This window comes from Hemicordylus capensis, chromosome 5 (genome assembly GCF_027244095.1).
Source record: "Hemicordylus capensis ecotype Gifberg chromosome 5, rHemCap1.1.pri, whole genome shotgun sequence".
Classification (NCBI taxonomy): Eukaryota; Metazoa; Chordata; class Lepidosauria; order Squamata; family Cordylidae; genus Hemicordylus; species Hemicordylus capensis.
In genome coordinates, this window is record NC_069661.1 from 145,053,093 (window position 1) to 145,076,277 (window position 23,185).

The 23,185-nt window shown below is 42.5% G+C and overlaps 1 protein-coding gene across 13 annotated transcripts in view; it reads left to right on the forward strand.

Moving 5' to 3' along the window:
* Window positions 1-21,035: 21,035 nt before the first annotated feature.
* The window catches only part of PPFIBP1 (PPFIA binding protein 1), a 198,659-nt gene continuing 196,509 nt past the window's right edge, over window positions 21,036-23,185 (forward strand). For 6 of the 13 annotated variants that reach the window (XM_053258664.1, XM_053258666.1, XM_053258665.1 and 3 more), the window contains exon 1: window positions 21,077-21,641. In XM_053258664.1, coding sequence (XP_053114639.1) covers window positions 21,598-21,641 — 44 coding nt within the window. In that variant the 5' untranslated portion in view covers window positions 21,077-21,597. The other 7 variants (XM_053258677.1, XM_053258676.1, XM_053258671.1 and 4 more) reach the window with 6 other exon arrangements.

A 23,185-nucleotide genomic window follows, 5' to 3' on the forward strand; every position in this document is an offset into this window, starting at 1 on the left:
AGAATTCTCTGCAACACTACAGAATGCATAGGCTTTCATTGGTTTTAGTTCACCTAATGTTTCATAGATTAACACCACCATCACCACAACCTTGGGCAGGCCCCAGCCATATGAGGCTGGCCATTGAGGTTCGTGGAATAGATGAAGGATGTCTGTATCTGTATGCATCGTTGACACTGCAAGAACCAAGCAAGTGTAATGGTTCAGAGGTTGGGTTGCCATGTACTTAATGCCCTGAAGCCATTCCAACAAAGAATTCAAATAAACTAATAATTCAATAAAACAGCACAACCAGCAATGCATAGCCACATCCCTCATTGTAGAAGACTTCATGTTTTGCCTCCAGCTATCCTTCCCACCTCTCTGGCCACATAGTGTCTGATAGCTCAGTGACTGTAAAGATGGAATGAGAAAACCGGTGTCCGGCTACATGTCCCTGTCTCCTTTACCCGGCCTGGCTAGGCTTATCGGTTCTGGCCTCAGAGCAGGGCTGGGGAGGGGATTGAGCATCACCCTGTGCCTCCGCTGTCCCAGGTTGCTTGTTCCTTGTGTCTGCCCCTCTCCGGGGGGGGGGGTTAGTTCTGAATTAAGTGAGATCACCAACTTTCCAGATCTATTAAGGTAGTTCTGAATTAAGTGAGATCACCAAGTTTCCTGACTGCTTTAGAAGAATCACAAAGTGGGGTAGGAGGGAAAGTAATTCAAAGTTTATAATACATTCTTCCTTTGAAACCCTTTGTCTGGCGAGGCCGGCTGACCTTACCTCCGAGGACGGAGTGGTGAGAGGGCCCAAGGTGACAGGGACAGGTGGCAGCTGGGGAGAGATGGAGGAAAGACTGCCAGCAGGCAGGGACTTGGCTCCAGTGGAGGAGGAGCAGAGCCCTGATAAGGCCGGAGGGGAGGCATACGAGGATAATATGAGCAGCATGCCTCTCGAAGGGAGGGGGTCTGAGCAGAAGGCAGGAGAAGGGGGAGAGGCATTGGCAACAGCTGTAAGGGTAATCAATTATAGGTAATAAAGAGGGGCATTGGCCACATAATTGGGAGTGGGCAATGCATAGCCTGTGAGGAGGCATTTAAGGAGCCGGCCGGGATGATAGGCTGGCTGGTGGAGTGTCAGCCCCGCCCCCTCGAGAGGGGCAGACACAAGGAACAAGCAGCCTGGGACAGTGAACGCACAGGGTGATGCTTCAATCCCCTTCCCGTCCCTGCTCTGAGGCTAGACCAGATAAGCCTAGCCGGGCTGGGTAAAGGAGACAGGGACATGTAGCCGGACACCCATCTTATGATCCTTTGAGTGAAGCGAAGTTTTCTCATTCCATCTTTATGGTCACTGAGCTATCAGACACTATGTGTCCAGAGAGGTGGGAAGGATAGCTGGAGGCAAAACATGAAATCTTCTACAATGAGGGATGTGGCTATGCATTGCATGCTGATTGTGCTGTTTTACTGAATTATTAATTTATTTGAATTCTTTGTTGGAATGGCTTCAGGGCATGTTACAGTCTCTTTCGTTTTCCCCTGATCTCTGCCTTCCTTAGATAATATGTCATTCTGAAGAGATGCTACTGGAAGTGTAGATTAACTTTAGCAAACATTATTTCAGCCTCTGAGGTTTGTTTTTCTTCTTCCTACTCCCTTAACAAAAGTACCATTACTTCTGCACTTTAGGATTCTCATAGGTTAAAAATAAATGCTTGGTTTATAAAGTAACTGAGCATCATAAGGATTCTGACTTGGGCCACTAAGCAGCTAGTCAAAATTGAGTTCTTATTAACTGAAGTCCAGTCATGCTAAGGAAACAAATAGCTGCCATTTGAGGAAACAATTTTATGCAGGCGGGGGGGTGGGAATGTAAATTCAGTTATGCAGCTTTTACTGTCACACATCTATGTGGCACGTCCTGTTAGTCGCTATGTAATTACTTTGGCGGAAAATTTTCTCTATTGAATTTCATTTTGTTTCAGGCCAGTTCCATTCTGTCAAGGTCACTTTGAATTTTATTCCTGCCTCCCTCTCTCCCTCCCTTTCTCTCTCTCTCAGCAAACCTGAGTATTGCCTCCATTCCTTCATCTATTTCATTAATAAAAATGTTAAAGAGTATCTAGCCCAGGTCAGGTCCAGTAAAGTAAAGTTGTGCCACAGAGCCAAGTGGTTTTCTTTGGCAGAATACAGGAGGGGTTTACCACTGCCATCTCCCGCGCAGTATGAGCCTTTCAGCATCTTCCTGTATTGCTGCTGCCTGATATAGGTACCAGGGGGGATTTGAACCGGCAACCTCTTGCTCCCTAAGCAAACAGTACCCCACTCGAAATCTCCCTTGAGTTTGTTGATGAGCACTTGTTGAGTATGGGTTTCCAACCAGTTGTGAATCAACCTGACCATTTAGCTTGGGGTGTTTTGATTTTTCCCCATTGTTCCCTATTGCTGAAACACTCAAAATGTTTTGGATTTTGTTTCATTGTGTCAACCACGTCAATGATTTTTTCAGTCTGCATTTTGTTTTGAGCTTGAAACAAAATGCAAAATCTGTTTTGTGCACATCCCTAATGATGGGATGAAAATACAGTGATGTGTGGTTGCATTATATACGTGGTTCCTTAGTTCCAAAACAATGTAACGACAGATTAGAAGAGCAGAGCACAGGAAAACAAAGGCAATATTAAGTTGTGTTTCAGAGCCAAGCATTAAGCTAAATGTACAGTTGCTTCTGAGAACAGCAGTCACACGTGTAGGTAGCTCTTCCTTGCCTCAGTAAAGTTTAGAATAACTTAACATTATCGTGGTACCATGATTTCTGTATTTCTCTGTCGCTCTGCAGTGGCCAGTTGTGTGGAGTGAGGGTAGGGAAATGTAGAATAGAATGTTGTGCATGTTGATGCACCTAAGCAGTTTAGAGGCTTGTGGGGGGAAATCCACAGTTAGCAGGTCTTGTGGATCAGTGAGGTCACATCCGGATAAGTTCTAAAATGTGTTTTTGAGAAGAAGTGGAGAACTAAAAGTGTGTCTGCTGGTTGGGCAGTTGCAATGCATGAGTGTAATGTTTCATTTGACTCTCTATCACACAATTCACAAACAATACCAGCACATTTATAAGGCAATATAGCAAAAGGAACTAAAGCCAGGGAATTATTTGCTGCCTCAAGAATCTTTTTTATGGCCAAAAGCTAGTTTGTATCTATACCTAGAGATATTTCTAGCACCAGGACCAGCATATGAATCTCTAATCTATACAGTATTGAACCACTCCAGATATGACCCTCAAGTACAGAGCTAACATGCTTAGAATTTTTTTTAAAGATGCATCTGGCCAGTTCTAAAATATGTTCAAACATAGAATCAAACAGAACATTAAATAAAATGTGATGGGCACAGACCAGGTATTTAAATATTTTACAGCTGTATGTACACTCAAGTCCCACTGAATTTAGCAAGGCTGAATAATCACTGTACATGCTGCATATCCGATCCATTTTAATGAAAGAATATGTCTACACCGCTCCCATTGAAATCAATGGGACTTAAATAGAATATCTTCCAACCAAAATTTCCTCAAGCTTCTCAGTACAATATGCTTTCACAGCTAAAAGCAATTATTCAGTATGAGACAAACTCAATTACATAAAACAAGTACAACACAGAGAGCAAAATATTGACAAGCATACCCCAGTTTGGGCCCCTTACCTACTCTTCTGTTACACCACAGAAAGGACAAGCCAAGAGCAATGAAAGGATAAAAACTGTTGTCAAGGACCAAACAAATACAATACTAAAATAAACTCTTGGAAAGGGGAAGCCAACATAGATCCTGTTCAACTGTGAAAATGTTGTCATCTCTCCTAGGAATACTTGTGGGGTTAAAATGCGAACAAGTGGATATTTACAAGGCATGCCCATTGTTTTCCTCTTCATTATGAAGACAGGAAGATCGTCTTGTGGAGTGCCCAGGGAGTTAGCACAGCAGGCCGTTCCTGACTCATTGAGTATGTATGAGTGGATAAATCACTCTAATACTTGTTGGCTGCATTTCTTCATCTACAGAATGGAGATGAATTATATTGTTGCCTGAAAGAGGTCTTCAGTGTTAGCCATAATGAGTGACAAGGCTTAAAAATGCTAAAGGGCAGTCATTAAAATATTCTCACTCTCTGTGTTAGTTCCTAACTCTGAATCCATTACTATCGTACCTAGTTCCCACAGCTCATGGGGCACCTGAGCCATCTGTGCGTGAATGACTGTACATGCATTCATTTTAAAAGGTTCACATCGGGGCCGGACCCCTTTAAAAATGTAGATTGTGCATACTGGTGTATGTGTAAAGCTCAGAAGGGACCCATGTGCAAGAACTGCAGATAGGGCCTCCATTTTTGTGCCATGCCCATGCACCTTTTTTTGCGGGGGGGGGGGGACTTTTGATCTAACTCCAGGGGTGGCCCTGGGCCAAAGCTTGAAGATGGGCCTGCCTGCCTGCCTGATCCCATCTTTCTTCACTGCCTGCTCACCTGCTCGCCACCGCCTTCTCCTTCCCCCACCTACCTTCATTGCTCCCCTCACCTGGAGCCTCTGCAGCAATCCCACTAAGCCTACAACTTGCTAACCCTCATTGGCCATGGTGCTCTATAATGACATTGTGGCCTGATGCCTGTCGCTGGGCCATGAGGTTCAGTGGGGCTGCCGTGGTGGCAGCAGCTGACCGGTGTTCGGCGGCTCCTCATCCCATGGGGCCTAGGGCAATCCTGTGTTCTTAGAACACTTCCACCCAATTATAGACACACCACTGTGCAGTATATGTATTGAACATAATATGAATAACTTTGCACATATATAGAGCAACAATAATACGCACTGTCCAGATTTTACACACATTGAGCTTAACGTGTATATAGGACTATCGAGAAAAAGTAGTTGACTTAGAAATATATTTCAAATGGTAAACCCTTGTAAGAATTACATTAGTGTTACTAACAGCACAATCCTATGCATGTCTACTCATAAATGAATAGAAACCCAATGAGTTTGGATTATAGCCATGGACATCTGCACAACGTTTTAGGGGAGACAGAATAGATATGTATAAATATGTATAGATATGTAAATAAAAGCAATTGTTGCTCCACATTAATCTGGCCATGAATCTTTGGAGGAGGACTGCCCTCTTTGCCCGCTTTAGAGTCCCATGATTGTAGCACACTAGTTGTGTATCTAACTAGTCAAATGCAATTTAGCTTTCTTTCAATATGTAATTTAAGACAGGCTCCAGAGGCCAACTACTGTACATTCAGTAATACATTCAGTAGAGATGTACACGAGCCAATTCAGCATCTCCTCTGGGAAAACACTGAACTGTCTCAGGTGCTGGCATTTGAGGTGGCTTGACGGGGTGGGGAGTGGTTCCCTTAAGGAGTCAGTAAGGGGCTCCTTATGTGCTCATCCTGTCCCGCCGCTTTTCTGGGCGTGGTGCCTAGTCCTCAACCGGTTGTGTGGGGCTGCGGCACTGTTCCCTGCAGCCTCTGCACAACATTGTTATGAGCTGTTCGTGCAGACCTCCTAATATGTGCCATTTCATCATGGATAAGTAATTGTACAACTCTATCAATGTTAATGTTAAAAAACATTATTTAGGATACTTAGGGTTTTAGGGTTTAGGTCTGCTGGTCATACTGAATATTTACTCTGAAGGCTAACTAGAGGATTATTTGCTTTGCCAATCAAGTGTTCTTTACTTAGCTATCAGGTGCTCTTCTTCCACATGTCAATTTTGGCTTATTGTCTGAGGGTGCATTGCAGCACTCAGGGACACCTCACCAAGGAACTATCAACATTCAGGGTAGTCAGACAGGGATATATTTTGGCTCTGCTGCTACGTTTATATTAACTGTCTTGTCTCCCATTTAGATTATCTAGATCATCATCTACCAAAATTAGCAGACAGATATATTGCTATACTTCTATATGCAGATGATGCTGTCATTCTCTCGCAAACTCTGATAGGTCTAAGAAGAGCTTTGCGCACTCTTGCTACCTATTGCGAAGAACTACTTTTAGAAATTGATTATAACAAAACTAAGATCTTGATGTTTGTGAAGAGACCAAAGATTCAGAAGTGGGCACTGAATGGGCACAGATTAGAACAAGTTAAGTATTTCAAATACCTTGGCGTAATATTCCAGTCTTCTCTTCACACAGAGAATATGTAAGGCAGAATGTACACAAGAGTACACAAGCAATTCAATCTTTCCATCACTCCAGGGGTGCCCAATTTATCCCCTCCGCAATAAAACTTTTCTGGCTAAAGTACAAACACAGCTCCTATATGGAGCTCAACTTGGCATGTACTCTAACTTCTCTAAGGTAGGAGCCATGCAATGTAAGTTCCCGAGGAACATCTTTCAGGTACCCCAATGTGTGCCCAGTACTGTCCTTCTTCTGGAAGCAGGACTGCTTAAAGTAGAGGCCAGAGCATGGATTAATATCTTTGAATTCTGGCTGAAGCTGGTTTTCCACCCTGCTGGTCTAGCTCCACTTGTGCTAAAGGATATCTATCAATCCAGGCAGAAGAGAGAGCTGGAGGAAAGGCTGCATCATCATGGTTTCTCCCCTTTTGCATGGATAATTCTGGGGCATGAAAATGTCAGGGTCAAACTCAACAAAGAATATATGATATGGAGTGTCAAACTGATCAGAGCTTTATTCCTGTTGGTGTCCATTTGGGCAACCAAGTTCTGAGTTTCAACCCTGCCAGATCCCTAAACCAGATAACCATGCCAAAATACTGTAGAGCTCTGATACAGGCATGATGCAATGCCTTGCAAACAGCAGTCCTGGAAGGGTGATATCAAAAAATCCCCTACAAAGAACGTCTCTGCAAATTGGGAGATCCTGAAACAACGGCTCATGTGCTCCTTTATTGTCAATTTTACCAAGATATATGGCGTAAACATATAACTCCTTTTATTAGCTGCCATCCAGGTTGTATAGATTCTTTTTATCTTGATTTAACTGACCAGAATGACCTGAGATCTTATAATGTGGCAAAGTTCTGTTTAATAGCCAGTAAAATTCAACAGAAGTTCATTAAGAATCATTGTTATTTGATCTTTATGTTTAACTATGTGCTTAACTACTGTATCACAAACCTCTAGGTTATGTAGGTTTTTTTGTGTGTGCTTCTGTTTGTAAATTGTGCTGGTCTGTGAGGCTTATTGTGTTTCTTCCTGGTGCAATCTGCCTGACCTGTGCCTTGTCAGGTCATGATAGGACATCCTCCCCCATTTCCCCATTTCAAGCTTGGCATACTTGTATGGTCTCTAGCAGCCTTTTCTTCTTCTGATAAAATCTCATGGTAGCCCAATGCAAAGTTTTACCATACAGAGCTGCTTGTTCTACTATACAAGACCAAGCCTGATCACTCTGTCTGACACAAATTTGACTCCTTGGAAAATATATAGTGATGGTGAAGGTGTTTGTAGCCTACTTTCCTTAAGTAAAGTAAGCATATGAGATCACCGAGCTTTATGTCTTTATCAACTTTGCAATGCCCGGACCAATTTGCACCAAATTTGGTACAGGGGGAAGGACACCTACCTGTGGGCATATTAATGTGTTAGGTGCGAGTGGGGTAACTTGTGAACGGCCTAACCAATCTGAACCATATATGGTGCAGTTGTAGGGACACACAGGCACACCTTGATGGCATAGTTTGTGTAGATGTTATCCACCCCATTTCAAGATGGTGGATGTGTGAATGTTTCAAGCATAAGTGGGCTGACGTGAAGATGGTAATTATCAATTAACATTATAGTGAAAGGAAAGTGCATTATATTGAATTACTGAATTATAAATGAAAAACACCACCATTACCAGAAATAATAATAAAAAAATAAGATACAGAAAATGCCGGAATAGAATGGGTTGGCAATCACTGAGTGAAAGATGGCAGTTACCAACTAAATTGCTGGTCTAGAAGCAATCAGTGGAAGTCAGGTATACTTTGCAATAATAAAACAGTTATGAGACAAAAACAGTAATTAAAGTGCCACCACCTGGCAGAATTGTTTCGTCCATAATACTGTATGAATTAATGCGCTATTACAGCCATTGACCCAACATCACAGAAACAATACAAAACACAATGAAAATAATACAGTAATACAATAACTCAAATCAACTCAGACCCAATCTTATCTGCGGCCACACAAAATTTGGCCACACATAGTGTTGTAGATACAGAGTGATCAGCTAATAAAAATGTTGTATATCCATCATCCATTCTAACAGGGATGTTAAGATAAGATAAGATAAGATTAAGATTAAGATTAAGATTAAGATTAAGATTAAGATAAATACAAATATCTCTGTAAAATGGGCAGTAAAAAAAACATGACTCACAGTTTCAACACCCTGCTCACAAGGACAGATTTGACTGGTAATAGAGATTTTACGGTACCTACAGTATAGCAGATAGAAGTGCATTAAATTATACAAGGGAGAAGACATTCTCTGGGACAGGGTAGTTAAATTCATTAACTAGTGAGTTGGTTTAGGTTAATTCATGAAACTGCCAAGAAAGTTTCTTGCAGAAATTTGTGCCAGGTTGCTCTGCTTTTCAATGTGTGCTATACATTGTTTTAGCAATCAATCAATCTTTATTACAGTTATAGACTAGCATAAATTATAAGGGTGATTACACGTTAAAAGTGAGAGTAGTGATTACGTATAAAAGGGTACATACTAATACTAAAAGGACTAAAAATACTAGTAGATAATACACCGAAAGCATGAGGGCCTAAGAGTCTGACAAAGAGTAAAAGTCATAAAAGGCATTAAAAAATAAAAGGGGGGGGGAGACATAAACATGGGTGAAATAAAGTTAAAAGACATGAAAAGACAGAAATACAAAGCCTGAGCCTGAGCACTATAAAACTGGAAAACAGCCAGATTGAAGGTTATAAGGAACAATAAAAAGGGAGGCGTGTAAACAATTGCAGGGCCTGCCCAACAACACCAAGGGCCAGATTGAGGCTGATAGGACTCACTACTTGTCATCCACTGATGAATGCTGATAACAGCCTCACAGTACCTGGTGGTGCTATACAGCTATGTGATGGCAGGCTTAGAGTCATAGAGTAACAAGGAGCTGTAGAATTGGCTCGGACGACCTGGATACTTGTTTAGCAATGGAAGGTTGAGGGAGGTGTGAATGTCTTTATAGAACAAGCAGTAGAGGAGAACATGCTCAATAGTTTCGATCTTCCCTAGGCCACAGGGGCATAGTCGCTCTGCAATTGGGGTCCTTCAATAATGGCTGTCTAGCACTGCTGAAGGGAGGGCATGACAGCGAGCCAAAGTAAAAGCCCTTTGGTGCTTTGGAACCTCCAGTTGAGTGAGGTATGCTGCTGGAGAAGCAAAATATCTAAGCCTGTCACGGATATGAAATTATGGGACCCTGCTGAGATCGGTTTGGCGTTCAATGTCTATAATGTGCTGCTTGATGGTTGCTTTTGCCTGATTGTTTCCCATACTGAGCAAGGTCAAGGAGGAAAGGCCCAGAGTAGCTATTTTTGTATCAATTGTCTGAATCTAGTTAAATTGGTAATCACCGTGTAGGGTTAGGGGGGCAAGACCAATTGGGCAAAAGGATAGTCTGAGCCAATAACAGCCACCCACACCCAGGCCTCTAGCTTGATCAGGCCTGTTTCCAGGTGCAGAGTGGCACTGGAGACACATCTCGATACTTGGAGTGCTGCCCGCAGGAATTTAGATTGTACAAGTTCCAGAGTTGCAATGTTGGGTGAGGGGCCCAACTGAGCACCATAGAGGAGCTGAGCTAGCAACTTGGCTATGAACAGTTCAAGAGCCGTGGGTACATAAAGTCCTCCTCTTGTCCGCAGGAATTTGAGAATGGCAGAGGAGTTTCTCTGGGTATTTAAAACCACCTGTTCTCCATGAGCTTTCCTAGAGCCACCCGAATGAAAAACTACTCCCAAGTATTTGAAGTGTGCAACTTGCTCAATCTTATGCCCTTCAATCCACCAAGAGTGGATCTTAGGCCTCCTGGTGAAGGCAATAATTTTAGTTTTGTGGTAGTTGATTTCCAGGCAGTCCTCTCTGCAGTTCAGCATCAGGGCCCTCAGTGCTCTTCTAAGGCCAATGGGGGTGGGGTGGTCCTTGAGAGGATGGCTGCATCATCCGCATATAACAGGATGGCAATGTGTCTCCCAGCGAGCTTTGGAGGGTGGAAATCTGGGTTGCCAAGCTGGCCCACCATAGAGTTAACGTAGAAATTGAAGACAAGTGGGGCCAAAATGCATCCTTGTTTGACGCCCTTCTGAGTTGTAACAGCTCTTGAGAGGTGGCCTTGGGGGCTACATCTGGACCAGAGCTGGGTGAGTGCTTTGTAAGATGCCAAAACATGGCAGAATCTTTGGATCTAACGGCCTGAATGTGTCTCATTCAGGCATCTTTCATAGCATCTCTTTTCTTACAAGCCAGCAAGTTTGTACTGTCTTTTCTGCTGAAGGAGATTCTGCATGGCCAGCAGTCCAGAACTAGATTACAAACTTGATAGGTAGTGGCAAGGGCTGTTTTGGCGTTAACACAATTGTTATCAAACCACTGCTTGGAGGCCTGTTGATGTACATGTGGCTTGCAGTTCTTATGAGAGAGGAGCTGTTGTAATTCCTGGACTAGGGCACTGTAGGACTCCAAAGGTGCACAAGTAGGGTCGTTAATTAGTAGGGATGATTGAATACACTACAGGTGGTGAGAGGCAAGTAGCTCACTTAGTGCTTGATCCAGTTGTGGAGACTATTTAGCACGGCAATATGCTCCTCCCACCAAGGATATGGGGGGATTATCATGGTTCTCTGTGTGGGACAGATGAATTAAAGTCTTTAAAAGGACCAAAATCGGTAGATGGTCAGTCAAATTTGGGAGTAACCTCAGATCTCTCCACCAGAGGGAGCAGGTTCCCTGAAGTGATAAAGTAATCAATCAGGCTCATTCTGGAGCTGGCCAGATAGGTGAACTCAGAGGGATGGTCATTTTCAAGTGAGCCGTTCAAAATGAAGAGGTTAAGTCTGATGGTCATTAGACTCAGGCAGAGGCCTGCATATTTTGACCTTTGATCCTTTGAAAGGCAGGTAAGAGGGAGCCCGTATGCCTCAGGGCTGGGTGGATAAGACCTCTGTTGGGTGTATAAAGTATGGTCAGCAGGACCCAGCCTAGCGTTTAAATCACCACCCATCACCACATATGCATTAGAAATGGAGAGGAGGAGATCTGCTATGTAGTTTTCAAGTTCAGCTCACATTGATCTGACCTGTAGCTTCCTCCATTGTAGAGGGAGATAAATTTTAATTATCAACAGTTTGCAGTGGCTGAATTGAATCAAAACTGCCATAGCATATTGCTTGAGCAGTTGAAGCAGTTTCAAGGGTGCACGTAGAAAGGTAGCAAGTCCTGAAGGGAGATAGCAGATGGAGTACTTACAAGCTCCTGGGCACCCACCTCTATGAGCAAACTTGGCCATGAGGATTTTCATTGCTGGATATTGCCTTATAAAGTGCTTTGTGGAACTACTGTTTTAATTCTGCTTGCAGCTGATAGGAGAACAGCATGCCTCAGCCATACAAAAAGGCCGTACTGTGGAAGCAACTATGCCCTAATACTACTGAACTATTTTATCTTGATATTGCTGTTAGAATGGTTCACAACGTAAGTGTTATAATTATACCTAAAATATCCCAACTAGGCATCACAGTGAAAATATTAGCACTGACAATGATAGGAACAGTTCTCTCATCACAGTGTTAGAGTTTTAAGGTTCCTGCAGTCATAGTAACATTATCCTAGGCTCATTTTCACTTTCTTAAGGTGATATTATCAATGCAGAAAAAAGCTGAATTGGGCCTTAATTTTAAGAGAGAGTGAATAGCACAGTTTGATAGGCAAATTAAAAAGTGCTATCCTTGCATTATATTGAAAGCATTGTTCAATAGTGACAAAAAGTACCTTGGTGTCAGCATAGAATAGCTCCAAGGCCTCAAGTTCAAAGGGTGAGTAGCTGCAAAAATGGGCAGGACTCTCTTGTGCCTTTAGTAGTTGTGTGAGAAGAATTTGTAGTAGATGAAGCATGCTGTTATGCTGATGATACTGTTGTGCTAGGAGACAACATAACTGATTTGCAAAACCTTTTGGAATGCATAAACAAATTCAGTGTAGAATATGGGTTGAGAATGAATTTGAGAGAAACTAAGTATGCGGACAACCTCCTATTGCAACAAACCGAACAATCAACAACACCCGAATTGAAAGAGTTTCACATTATAAATACTTGGGAACAAGGTTAAATGACCACAATGACAGTACACAAGAAATAAACACCAGGATTGAAATGGCAAGGGCGGCTTTTGTAAAAATGAAACATTTGCTCTGTAATAGGGATTTCAGGATCGAACTGAAAACTCATATGGTGAGGTGTTGCATCTATTCAGTCTTGCTTTATGGAATGGGAGCTTGGACACTTAAAAAACAGAATATGAACAAACTACAATCTTTCAAGCTCTGGCTATATGGAGGTATATTAAGAATATCATGGGTAGATAGAATTACCAGTGAGGATGTTTTGAGAAGAATGGCAAAAGAGAAAGAAATAATTAACACCATTAAGAGAATAAAACTTGAATATCTTGGCCATGTTAATAAAGGGGGAAAATACTCCTTACTGCAGTTAATCATGCAGGGAAAGGTTAAAGGAAGAAGATGTGTAAGAAGATGAAGAACATCCGAGCTGAGAAAATTGTGGGAATGGTTTGCATGCACATCCTTACAACTTTTTAGAGCAGCGGCATCCAAAGTCAGAATAGCCGAAATGATAGCTAACCTCAGGTAGGAGACAGCACTTGAAGAAGAAGACTGTAAAATCTATTGTTAATTTGCGATGTGTTGCAAGTTACTGCTCATAACTTAGTTATATTATAAATAATTGCAGGTTGCTTGTCCAAGATTAAAAATTATATATATAAATTCATCAGGACACCCTGATGATTGCAGTAAAAAGGAGTTAGCTTGTTTGAGCACACGAAAAATGGTACAATATAACAGTTTCAACAGCTCCCACACCACAGGAGCAATTCTTGTTGATATTAATAACTAAGTAGCACAAACACAATGTATTCAGAGGAAGCTTGATATGGTTACTTCATGTATACCTCAGAACAATTACAGTAATTTTATTAATAGGTGTCATAGAACCATGTATTTTAAAAAGTATAAAATGTAAAAGATGGTTTAGCTTTGTTCATAAATGCATCCACATCAGGGAGTGTCAACTTGAGGTTTTCTCTTGTTGTGACATGAGGGCATCTTCAAAGAGCCCCTGGTGGCGCAGTGGTAAAACTGCCGCCCTGTAACCAGAAGGTTGCAAGTTCGATCCTGACCAAGGGCTCAAGGTTGACTCAGCCTTCCATCCTTCCGAGGGTAAAATGAGTACCTAGAATGTTGGGGGGCAATATGCTAAATCATTGTAAACCGCTTAGAGAGCTTCCAGCTATAGAGCGGTATATAAATGTAAGTGCTATTGCTATTGCTATTGACAAAGTATGAGAAGTAAATATGATTTAACCTCATTGGTAGTAAAAGTTAACATAGAACTTGGACTAAGGGTTGAATGTTTTGGGCCAATTCATAAGCTACTTTTTATGGTATGAATGAGGAAGGATTGATCACATGGATACTTCCCACACTACCATCAGCAGCCCTGACAAAGAGGAGATGCTTGTGTGATCTGTATGATCAGGGATGGTCTGCCTGCTATGCAAACTAGGTGGCTGCCTAGGGCGCCAAGCAGGGAGCCATGCTGCAGCCTGGATCACGTGTGCCACTAGCTCCTGCAGCCAGGTGCACACACCATCAGAGTTACACAGCCTAGGAATGTGCATGGTTCTGGTTAGGAGCCCTTTATGGACCTCTGAACCAGTTCAAAAGTCCGGCAGTTTGGCTGGATCGAAGGTGGTGGGGGATAACTTTAAGGACTGTGTAGGGTGCTCTTACTCCCCCTCCTGCTGCATTTTCCCCACCGGTGGTGTCCTGAAAAATGGTTCTGCGGGGCGGCAGCATACTTCCTAGTCGCCCCGGTGAATTGTGGACTGGAAGTACCCAAATATTCCTGGTGTGAGTGTGCACATTGTGACCATGTAAACAAATAGGGTTGCCAATAAACCAGGGGAAAACCCATATTGATGTGCTTTTGCACCTTTAACAGCTTGGTATGCAAAATTCAGCATCTGAAGCTTTTAACAGCATGGAAGTAGGCATTGTTACTTGCTAATGTGGGCAGGTGAAGCATGCTGTTACCGGTACAGGAACAGAGGTCTGGTATAAGTATTGGCAACTTGCTTGGAACATTTAAATATTACTGACCTTTGTTCCACTTAAAGGTTCAGATGTGAACAGATCTTGTACTGCAGATGTGCACATTCTTTTATACAGTAAAATAAAAAATGAGGCTTAGATACCAAAATGGCAGATTAGATTAGATTCTAATGGAATAGTTTAGATTCATATATTTAGGGCTGATAAACACTCCAAGGAAAGCTTGTTTGCTATTTGGTCTATACTATAGAGAGGAAGAAAGGAAGAGAATGAGAGAAAGAGGGAGGAGGAGGAGAAGGAAGATAGAAGGTGGCGGGAGGTGACAGAAGGTGGAGCAACAGGCTATGTTTGGCCCTCCAGAGGTGCATTGGAATATAATCCAGCCCCACCACCCATTGGGTTTGATAATCCTGGTCAGGGGCGTATCTAGAGTAGGGCAGGCAGGGCATGTGCCCTGGGCGCCACTTGAAGGGGGCACCATTTTTAAAATGAATTTCTTTTTTTAAAAATGGCCACAAAAAACAAAATGGCCACCACACATGCTCAAATGGCCTCTGTGAGGCCCTAGGCCATGACAGGCCTCACAGAGGCCATTTGAGCATGCGTGGTGGCCATTCTGTTTGCGGTGGCCATTTTTTAAAAAAGTATTTTTTAAAATGGCCACCACACATGCTCAAATGGTCCCTGAGAGGCCCTAGGCCTTGCTAGGCCTCACAGAGGCCATTTGAGCATGCGTGGCAGTCTCCAAAATGGCCACCACGCCGATCTTTGCAGGCCCAAACAGGTCCGAAAATCAGCCCGGGACGGGCTGCGGTGGTCAATTAAGAGGCCGGTGGGGGGAGGGGGGACCTTTGCAGACAACCACACACACACACAGCCTTTAGGAAGTCCCCTGAAGAGGCTGCAGGTAAAAATTTTTTTTAATTTAATATAAGTCACTGTACACATATTCAGTTTGGCACTATGTACAGAGAATCAGGACTTGTGAATACTGAGCAGAAGCTTATGAGCTAGGATTGTATTCATTTGCTCTTACTTTGCTTCTTGTGAGAAGTGAGTTAAATGTGATGTCTTAGTAATATGGCTATTAATGGTGAGTTTGTTTTTGAATCAGTGTGAAATCCTTAGTATTAAGGCCACTGAGAGTTTCTTGCTTTCTTTCTCTCATTTTAACTGTCTTTCTGAAATACTAGAATATATTGCAAGCAGTGACACAGTTTACTCTGCATATCCTTCAATTATTTTCAGAGTATCTGGGAAAAGTCAAATTCTCCATTTATTTTTAAAACTTATGTAATAGTGATGCTACAATGCATAGTAGAGAATTAGACAGGCACTTCTGTTTAGTTTTCCAAGTACATCTCCACATAGTATTTGGGTATTTCATGAGCCCCAGCATACTGAAATTTGTAGTTTTCCAGCATTTTTTGGTCTGGCTACATGCATTGCTAAATAGTTTTTGAAATATAAAAAGATTAATGGGCTTGACTTGTATTTTTGAGCTGATATTATGGTAAAGTTATCTGAAAGATGGGTGTCAGATGTTTGGACAGGGGGTGCAATTTCAGTGCTTGCCCTAGGCACTATTTTCTCTAGATACGCCTCTGCTCCTGGTCTATAGCATTTTCATGAATGTAAAGTCTGTTCTATGCATAGGATACTTCCATTATTATTTAACCAAGAGCAATAAAAGGCCAATATATTAAAAAGGCAAAAGATAAAACACGTGCTTATTGGGGACTTGTCTTAACACACACAGATACTCTTCTTTGAAAGAAGCATCCTGGCAATGCTCATAAATGTTTTGAAAAATCAGCTTAGATTTTTTTTCAAACAAAACTACATACAAACACAGCTTGCATAGCTAAGAGCCTCTATGGATTAGGTTCTTTTGATTTTTACAGACTAAAAATAAAAATGATGTTAGCAATAATTGGCCCAGATTCAGCAAGGGAGAGCCCCACACAGAAACAAACAGTTTATGTGGGGGAGGGGACCGTAGAGCATCAGTGGTAGAGCATCCACTTGGCATACAGAAGTTCCCAGCAGGTTCAATCCCTGGCAGCATCTCCAGGTAGAGCTGGGAAAGACTCCTATCTGAAACCTTGGAGAGCTGCTGCCAGGCAGTGTGGATAACACTGAGCTAGATGGAGCAACGGCCTAACTCAGTATAACGCAGCTTCCTGTGTGAATGAATTGCACAGTATTATAAAGAATATTTTTATACTGCTTTTCAATAATAGTAACAAACTTCTGAAAATGGCTTCCATAGAAATAAGCTGGTTCCCTGTTCTAAATGGGCTGACAGTCTAACAAGAAACACAAGGTAGAAACCAGCAATAAACACTGGAGGGATCTTGTGCTGGGGTTAGATGAGGCTGTTGGTTCCCACCGACAACTGTACCAGTCACCCCTTTAAAAGGTGCTTCTTTGCTGAGCAGGGTGTGGGTATATGGACATCTGTTCTAGCTTGCGACAAAGACATGCACTGTTTTGGGTTACTAGTCTCACCCAGCATCTTGGCATGTGTGATTATCTGTGCTCGGAGAAACACACAGTTAGGAAAAATCCCATCAATAACATCTCTATTCTAAACTCCCAGATTTTGGTATCAGTCTCATAATTGCATTCAATAGTAGAGAAACAAGAATCATAACTTTTACAATGTTCAAGAACATATACTTTAACGTTAGCCTAGCAACAGTGGCTTCCTAAAATGCACCCTCATTGGCTGGTGTGATTAAGTTTCTAGGTGCCCCTTGTTTTTGAGACAATATGTATTTATAACAGTGATACAGGTGAAACTCGGAAAATTAGAATATTGTGCAAAAGTCTATTAATTTCAGTAATGCAAATTAAAAGGTGAAACTGATATATGAGACAGACGCATTACATGCAAAGCGAGATAAGTCAAGCCTTAATTTGTTATAATTGTGATGATCATGGCGTACAGCTCATGAAAACCCCAAATCCACAATCTCAGAAAATTAGAATATTACATGGAACCAAGAAGACAAGGATTGAAGAATAGAACAATATCGGACCTCTGAAAAGTATAAGCATGCATATGTATTCAGTACTTGGTTTGGGCCCCTTTTGCAGCAATTACTGCCTCAATGCGGCGTGGCATGGATGCTATCAGCCTGTGGCACTGATGAGGTATTATGGAAGACCAGGATGCTTCATTAGCGGCCTTCAGCTCTTCTGCATTGTTTGGTCTCATGTCTCTCATCCTTCTCTTGGCAATGCCCCATAGATTCTCTATGGGGTCAGGTCAGGCGAGTTTGCTGGCCAATCAAGCACAGTACACTGTATACTTTTCAGAGGTCCGATATTGTTCTATTCTTCAATCCTTGTCTTCTTGGTTCCATGTAATATTCTAATTTTCTGAGATTGTGGATTTGGGGTTTTCATGAGCTGTACGCCATGATCATCACAATTATAACAAATTAAGGCTTGACTTATCTCGCTTTGCATGTAATGCGTCTGTCTCATATATCAGTTTCACCTTTTAATTTGCATTACTGAAATTAATGGACTTTTGCACGATATTCTAATTTTCCGAGTTTCACCTCTATATTAGTTTTTCCTCAGTAAATGATTTTTATAAGTGAAATTATGGAATATGTGTAGGGTACATAGGAACATAGGAAGCTGCCATATACTGAATCAGACCATAGGTCCATCTAGCTCAGTATCGTCTACCGAGACTGGCAGTGGCTTTTCCAAGGTTGCAGGCAGAAATAACTCTCAGCCCTATCTTGGAGATGTCAGGGAGGGATCTTGGAACCTTCTGCTCTTCCCAGAGCAGCTCCATCCCCTGAAGGGAATATCTTCTAGTGCTCATACATAAAGTCTCCCATTCATATGCAACCAGCATAGACCCTGCTTAGCTAAGGGGACAAGTCATGCATGCTACCACAAGACCCGCTCTCCTCTCCTATAGATGTGTGCCTTTCACCATCTTTCAGTGGAGACAAATAAAACTTTTGTTCATCTCTATTTTACACACCTTTGCTGGCTATAGCAATTTCCCCATGCTGCCTGAACACTGCCAGAGTCAATCCCTTAACTATCCCTGCCACTCTCTAAGGCTGCACGGCACAGGAAGTTGATAAATCTGAGAGGAGTGTAACTATACACAGTCCACTGACACCAGCTGTACTTGCAAATGCTCCTGGACCAGAGCAGCATAGAACAGTCAATGACATCAGGGCTATAATGGGCTTTACACAGCTTCTCGGCCATTCAGTCTGTACAGTGACATGGCCTGCGAGGGGTTTCATGGGACTTTATTGAGAGAAGGAGTTGCCCGTGGCATTTAACAAAGTATTAGCATTGTTAGCACTGGGCACAAGGGGCACATGCCCCCATTGTTCGGTTGGTTGCCTGCTCCCCACTCCCCCTCCTGACCTGATTTTGAAGAAGCAAGAGGCAATGAGAAGTGGCATGATCCATGCTGGAACTTTTCAGGAGCTCCCCGTTATTGCCTCTTATATCACTGAGCCTCTCTCTTCTGTGTGATTGTAATTGAAAGAGGGGGGCAGACCCGAGCGCATTTCCTCTGTTTCTTCTCTTTCTATAGCAACCCTGGTGCTGGTCAGAATTTGCTCGCAAATGGGGTGTGTGACCCCATTTGCAATCGAAACCACACCCACTGTGTCTGATGTCAGATGCTGCATCTGGCATCAGATGCAGGGAATGTGGCTAAGGGTGCCGCTGGTGGCACGCTTAACCAGGGCCATCACTGGCCTCTGTACGCGATTGATGGGAGTTGTAGTTCAACATAATCTGCAGTACCAAAGGTTGGGGACCCTGGTTTACCTTAATAGCCTGATAGGATTTTGAAGCCTGTCAATTTACAGCAAAATTGTCAAAAGAAGAGAGTAAAACCCAACATAATAAGCTAAATTTAGCCTACTGAGAACACTGGGGATTGATTGATTGATTGATTAAGTGCTGTCAAGTTGGTGTCAACTCTTAGTGACCACATAGATAGATTCTCTCCAGGATGATCTGTCTTCAACTTGGCCTTTTAGGTCTCTCAGTGGTGCGTTCATTGTTGTCATTATCGAGTCCATCCACCTTGCTGGTTGTCAACTTTCCCCAGCATTATGGACTTCTCAAGGGAGCTGGGTTTTCACATAATGTGTCTAAAGTACGATAGTTTGAGTCCAGTCATTTGTGCCTTGAGTGAAAATTCTGGATTGATTTGTTCTATAATCCATTTGTTTGTTTTCCTGGCTGTCCATGGTATCCTCAAAAGTCTTCTCCGGCACCAAAGTTCAAAAGTGTCAATACTTTTTTTGTCCTGCTTCTTCAAAGTCCAGCTTTTGCATCCATAGAATGTCACGGGAAAAACCATTGTCCGAATGATTCTGATCTTTGTAGGTATAGACACATCATGGCATCTAAATATCCTTTCCAAGGCCTTGGTTACAACCCTACCAAGTGCTAGTCTGCGACGTATTTCTTGACTGCTGGATCCTTTACTGTTGATGGTCAATTCTAAAAGGCAGAAGCTACTCACCACTTCAGTGTCTTCATTATCAATTCTGAGGCTGGTTGCTGTACCCATTGTCATTAGATTAGTCTTTACATTTAGTCATAGTCTCGTTTTTTCACTCTGCTCCTTGACTTTCATTAATAGAGCTTGCAGATCATCTGCATTCTCAGCTGAGTATCATCAGCGTAGCGCAGGTTATTATTTCTTCCTCCAACTTTAAAGCCACACTAATCTTCTTCCAATCCAGCATCTCTCAGTATATGTTCAGCATATAAATTGAATAAATAATAAACAAGTAACTAACTAAATAAATAAATAAATAAAGAGAGCCAGCATGGTGTAGTGGTTAGAGTGCTGGACTAGGACCAGGGAGACCCAAGTTCAAATCCCCATTCAGCCATTAGACTTGCTGGGTGACTCTGGGCCAGTCACTTCTCTCTCAGCCTAACCTACTTCACAGGGTTGTTGTGAGGAGAAACTTAAGCATGTAGTACACTGCTTTGGGCTCCTTGGAGGAAGAGTGGAATATAAAATGTAACAACAACAACAAACTAACTAACTGAATAACTGGGGAATAAATAAATAACTGGTGAAGCAGGATGATAATGTCACAATTGAATCAGCTAATGGGAGTGCATTAGCCTTTCTCCAAGATTACAGTTTTTTGCTAAGTTTACAGTACTTTTTAAGGAAAACTATAACAGCTCAAGCAATGATTATCTTTTCTATAGGTATTGCATGAGTAACAGTTGACACAACGAATTCTGATATTTAAGGAGAATCCCCATTACCTGATATACCTGATATATACATGAAATTTTATCTTATAATTTTATATAATGCGATGGTTGCATCAGGATATATCTGAAATTACAGCCAAGCCATTACACGTTGTGATTATGCAGAAACTAAGAAGCAATTTCACTCTGCTTCCCTTCAAATTGTTAGTTGATCCCTAAACTGCACACAGTTAATATGATGATTTAGCGACAGTCCCTCAGTGAGTCAGATTGTGGCGGATTCCTATGCTGGCTCATTCAGAATTCGTGTGGCTAGCGTGGCGGTTGTTTTCTGGTGCACTGAATAAAGCCCCTTGTAAACCCAATGCGGAAATTATTACAGTGCTAAACTCTGCTCTGTCTGTGTGTGTCGGGAGCGGGCAGATTTGCAAGCGTGACGTGAGAGCTAAGGAATGGGTGGGAGAAACGGAAAGAAGTCAAAATACAACCCTGAATCTCTATCCTCCATGTGTAATAATTTGGGCAGCCTTCTCTATCTTATAGGATAACACGAGCTTTAAATGCGAGCAGGCAGTAGTTGGAAGGAAACTGAAGCGGCTGAGAATTTGAGGAAAGCACTTTTTGCAGAGGCACGAGAACAGTGTGCAAATTCTGAAATGACTAGAAAAATGTTTTGAAGTGGCTTGACCTCCTGAACTCCTCTTCCTCTTTAGCCAGTTTTAACTTCGCGTGTAAAGATTTGAACGTTCTGTGGTTCAGTATTTGTTAGAACAAAAACGCCTCCCCTTCCCCGCGGACTCCAAGAAAATCACTTTTTCCTCCCCAGCAATCCTGGAATGTACAAAAAAACACAAGCGGCTTTCTTAGTCCGCGAGTGACTTTCCGTCTGGCCAATCCGGGAGAGCGAGTGGGCTGGCGTTCCAGAGTTTCCTCCAGTCGCTTTGGTGGGCGGGAGGAACCTGGGAGAAGGAGTGACGTATGCTGTTCCCTCGTTCAGTCCCTGCTTGGAAGCCTGACATGGTGTAAGAAGGAAGGAGAGAGCTGGAGAGAAGGGAAGGACCTAAGGGATGGCTTTGGAGAGCTGAGTGGAGGGCGAGGCTTGTCTTTTGCAGAAGGGAAGGGGGCGCAGAACTTTTGGGAAGGTCCTGGGCTTCTTCTAGTTTAGGTAGGTGGCTTTTCTTATACTTTGGGGCCAAGTCGGGGAGGAGTGTGGTGTGGCAACAACACCCCCTTGCCTGTAGCTGCTTTTCCTTGGAATCTTAAACTGTCTTCTTCTCTCCATGAGTTCCAAAGGGGACCGATCTTTAAACGTGCCGCCGCCTTTCTTTTCTCTCCCTGCTTGCGTGCAAGTGGGTCTGTTAGTTTGTTTTTGTTTCCCGTTGGCTTTTAAAGTACCCCGCTACTAAGTATTTCCAGTGGCTGGCCGATACAATAAGCCCATCGGCAGGAAGTTGGGTGTTTCTACTGGGATTTGATCTTTTGGGAAGGTGAGTATGTCTTCGAAGGTGCAGAACTTTAACTGGAGAATCGGGGGCTCGCCAGGTAAGGAGGAAAATGCGGGCTCCTGATTAGGTTTTGCTTCAGTGAATTCGCGAGTGTGTGAGATCATTTGATTCCCCCCCCCCCCAATGGACAAAGTCTACTGTAAACACAGGAAAAAGAATAATATGGCTTTGGAACGTGTGCAGCTGCTGTTACTGCAGGAAGGTTTTGAGGCAGGGATATGCTCAAGATACCCTAAGAGCAGATGCAGTTTGGAAAGAGTTGCCAGCTCTTGCTTTCACACTGGTGCTAAATGAGAGAGGTGGTGATAAGAGAATGGGGTGATATAGCAGGATATTGTGAAAAGCTTGTCATGCTTGAGATCATATTTTTGGCTGCAAGTTTCATGTTTCTCGGTCTAGGGCTCTACACATTCCCTGATGCAAAAGTGTATTAGCCCACTCCATTGGCCCCAATAAAAACCTCTTGAGGTCTTATTTAACTTTCTAATTAAAAATACGCAATTAAAAATCCACCTTTGCACTGTAGTCTCAGGGGCAGTGGAACTGAAATCTTCAAACAGCTGCCTTCTGGATCAGTCCCACTGACTTTATTCATGCTGAGGTAGAACATGAGTAGCTTGAGGACTGCAGTTAAATTGAATTTTTAAAGAATTAGTTCTCTTAACTTGAGATAAGAGATTAGAAGCATTATTGGACAGAAGATTTTCAGAATGTATCTGCTGTGTAGTCATTATAAACCTGGCTCTAAGGCTTCAATATTTTGTATGCTTACTAGGGAGTAAGGCTCACAGCATAGCTTACTCTTGAATGAATATGCATAGGATCTGGCTGTAAATGTGTAGCCTTGACAGTGTATTAGATAAGGTTTTCTCATTTCTGGCAGCTTCTTGCCACCTCGTTCTGTGTTAATGTGCTTATGTTGTTTTGCTGCCTTTAAAGTCTGCCAAAATTTATGCTCCCTCTGCTTAGTGGACACGTAAGGGCTCCTGTGAACACAAGCGTTCTTTTATTTCGCTCCTTGCCCATGATACTGGAAGCTGTAATATATTTCCAGCTCTGAC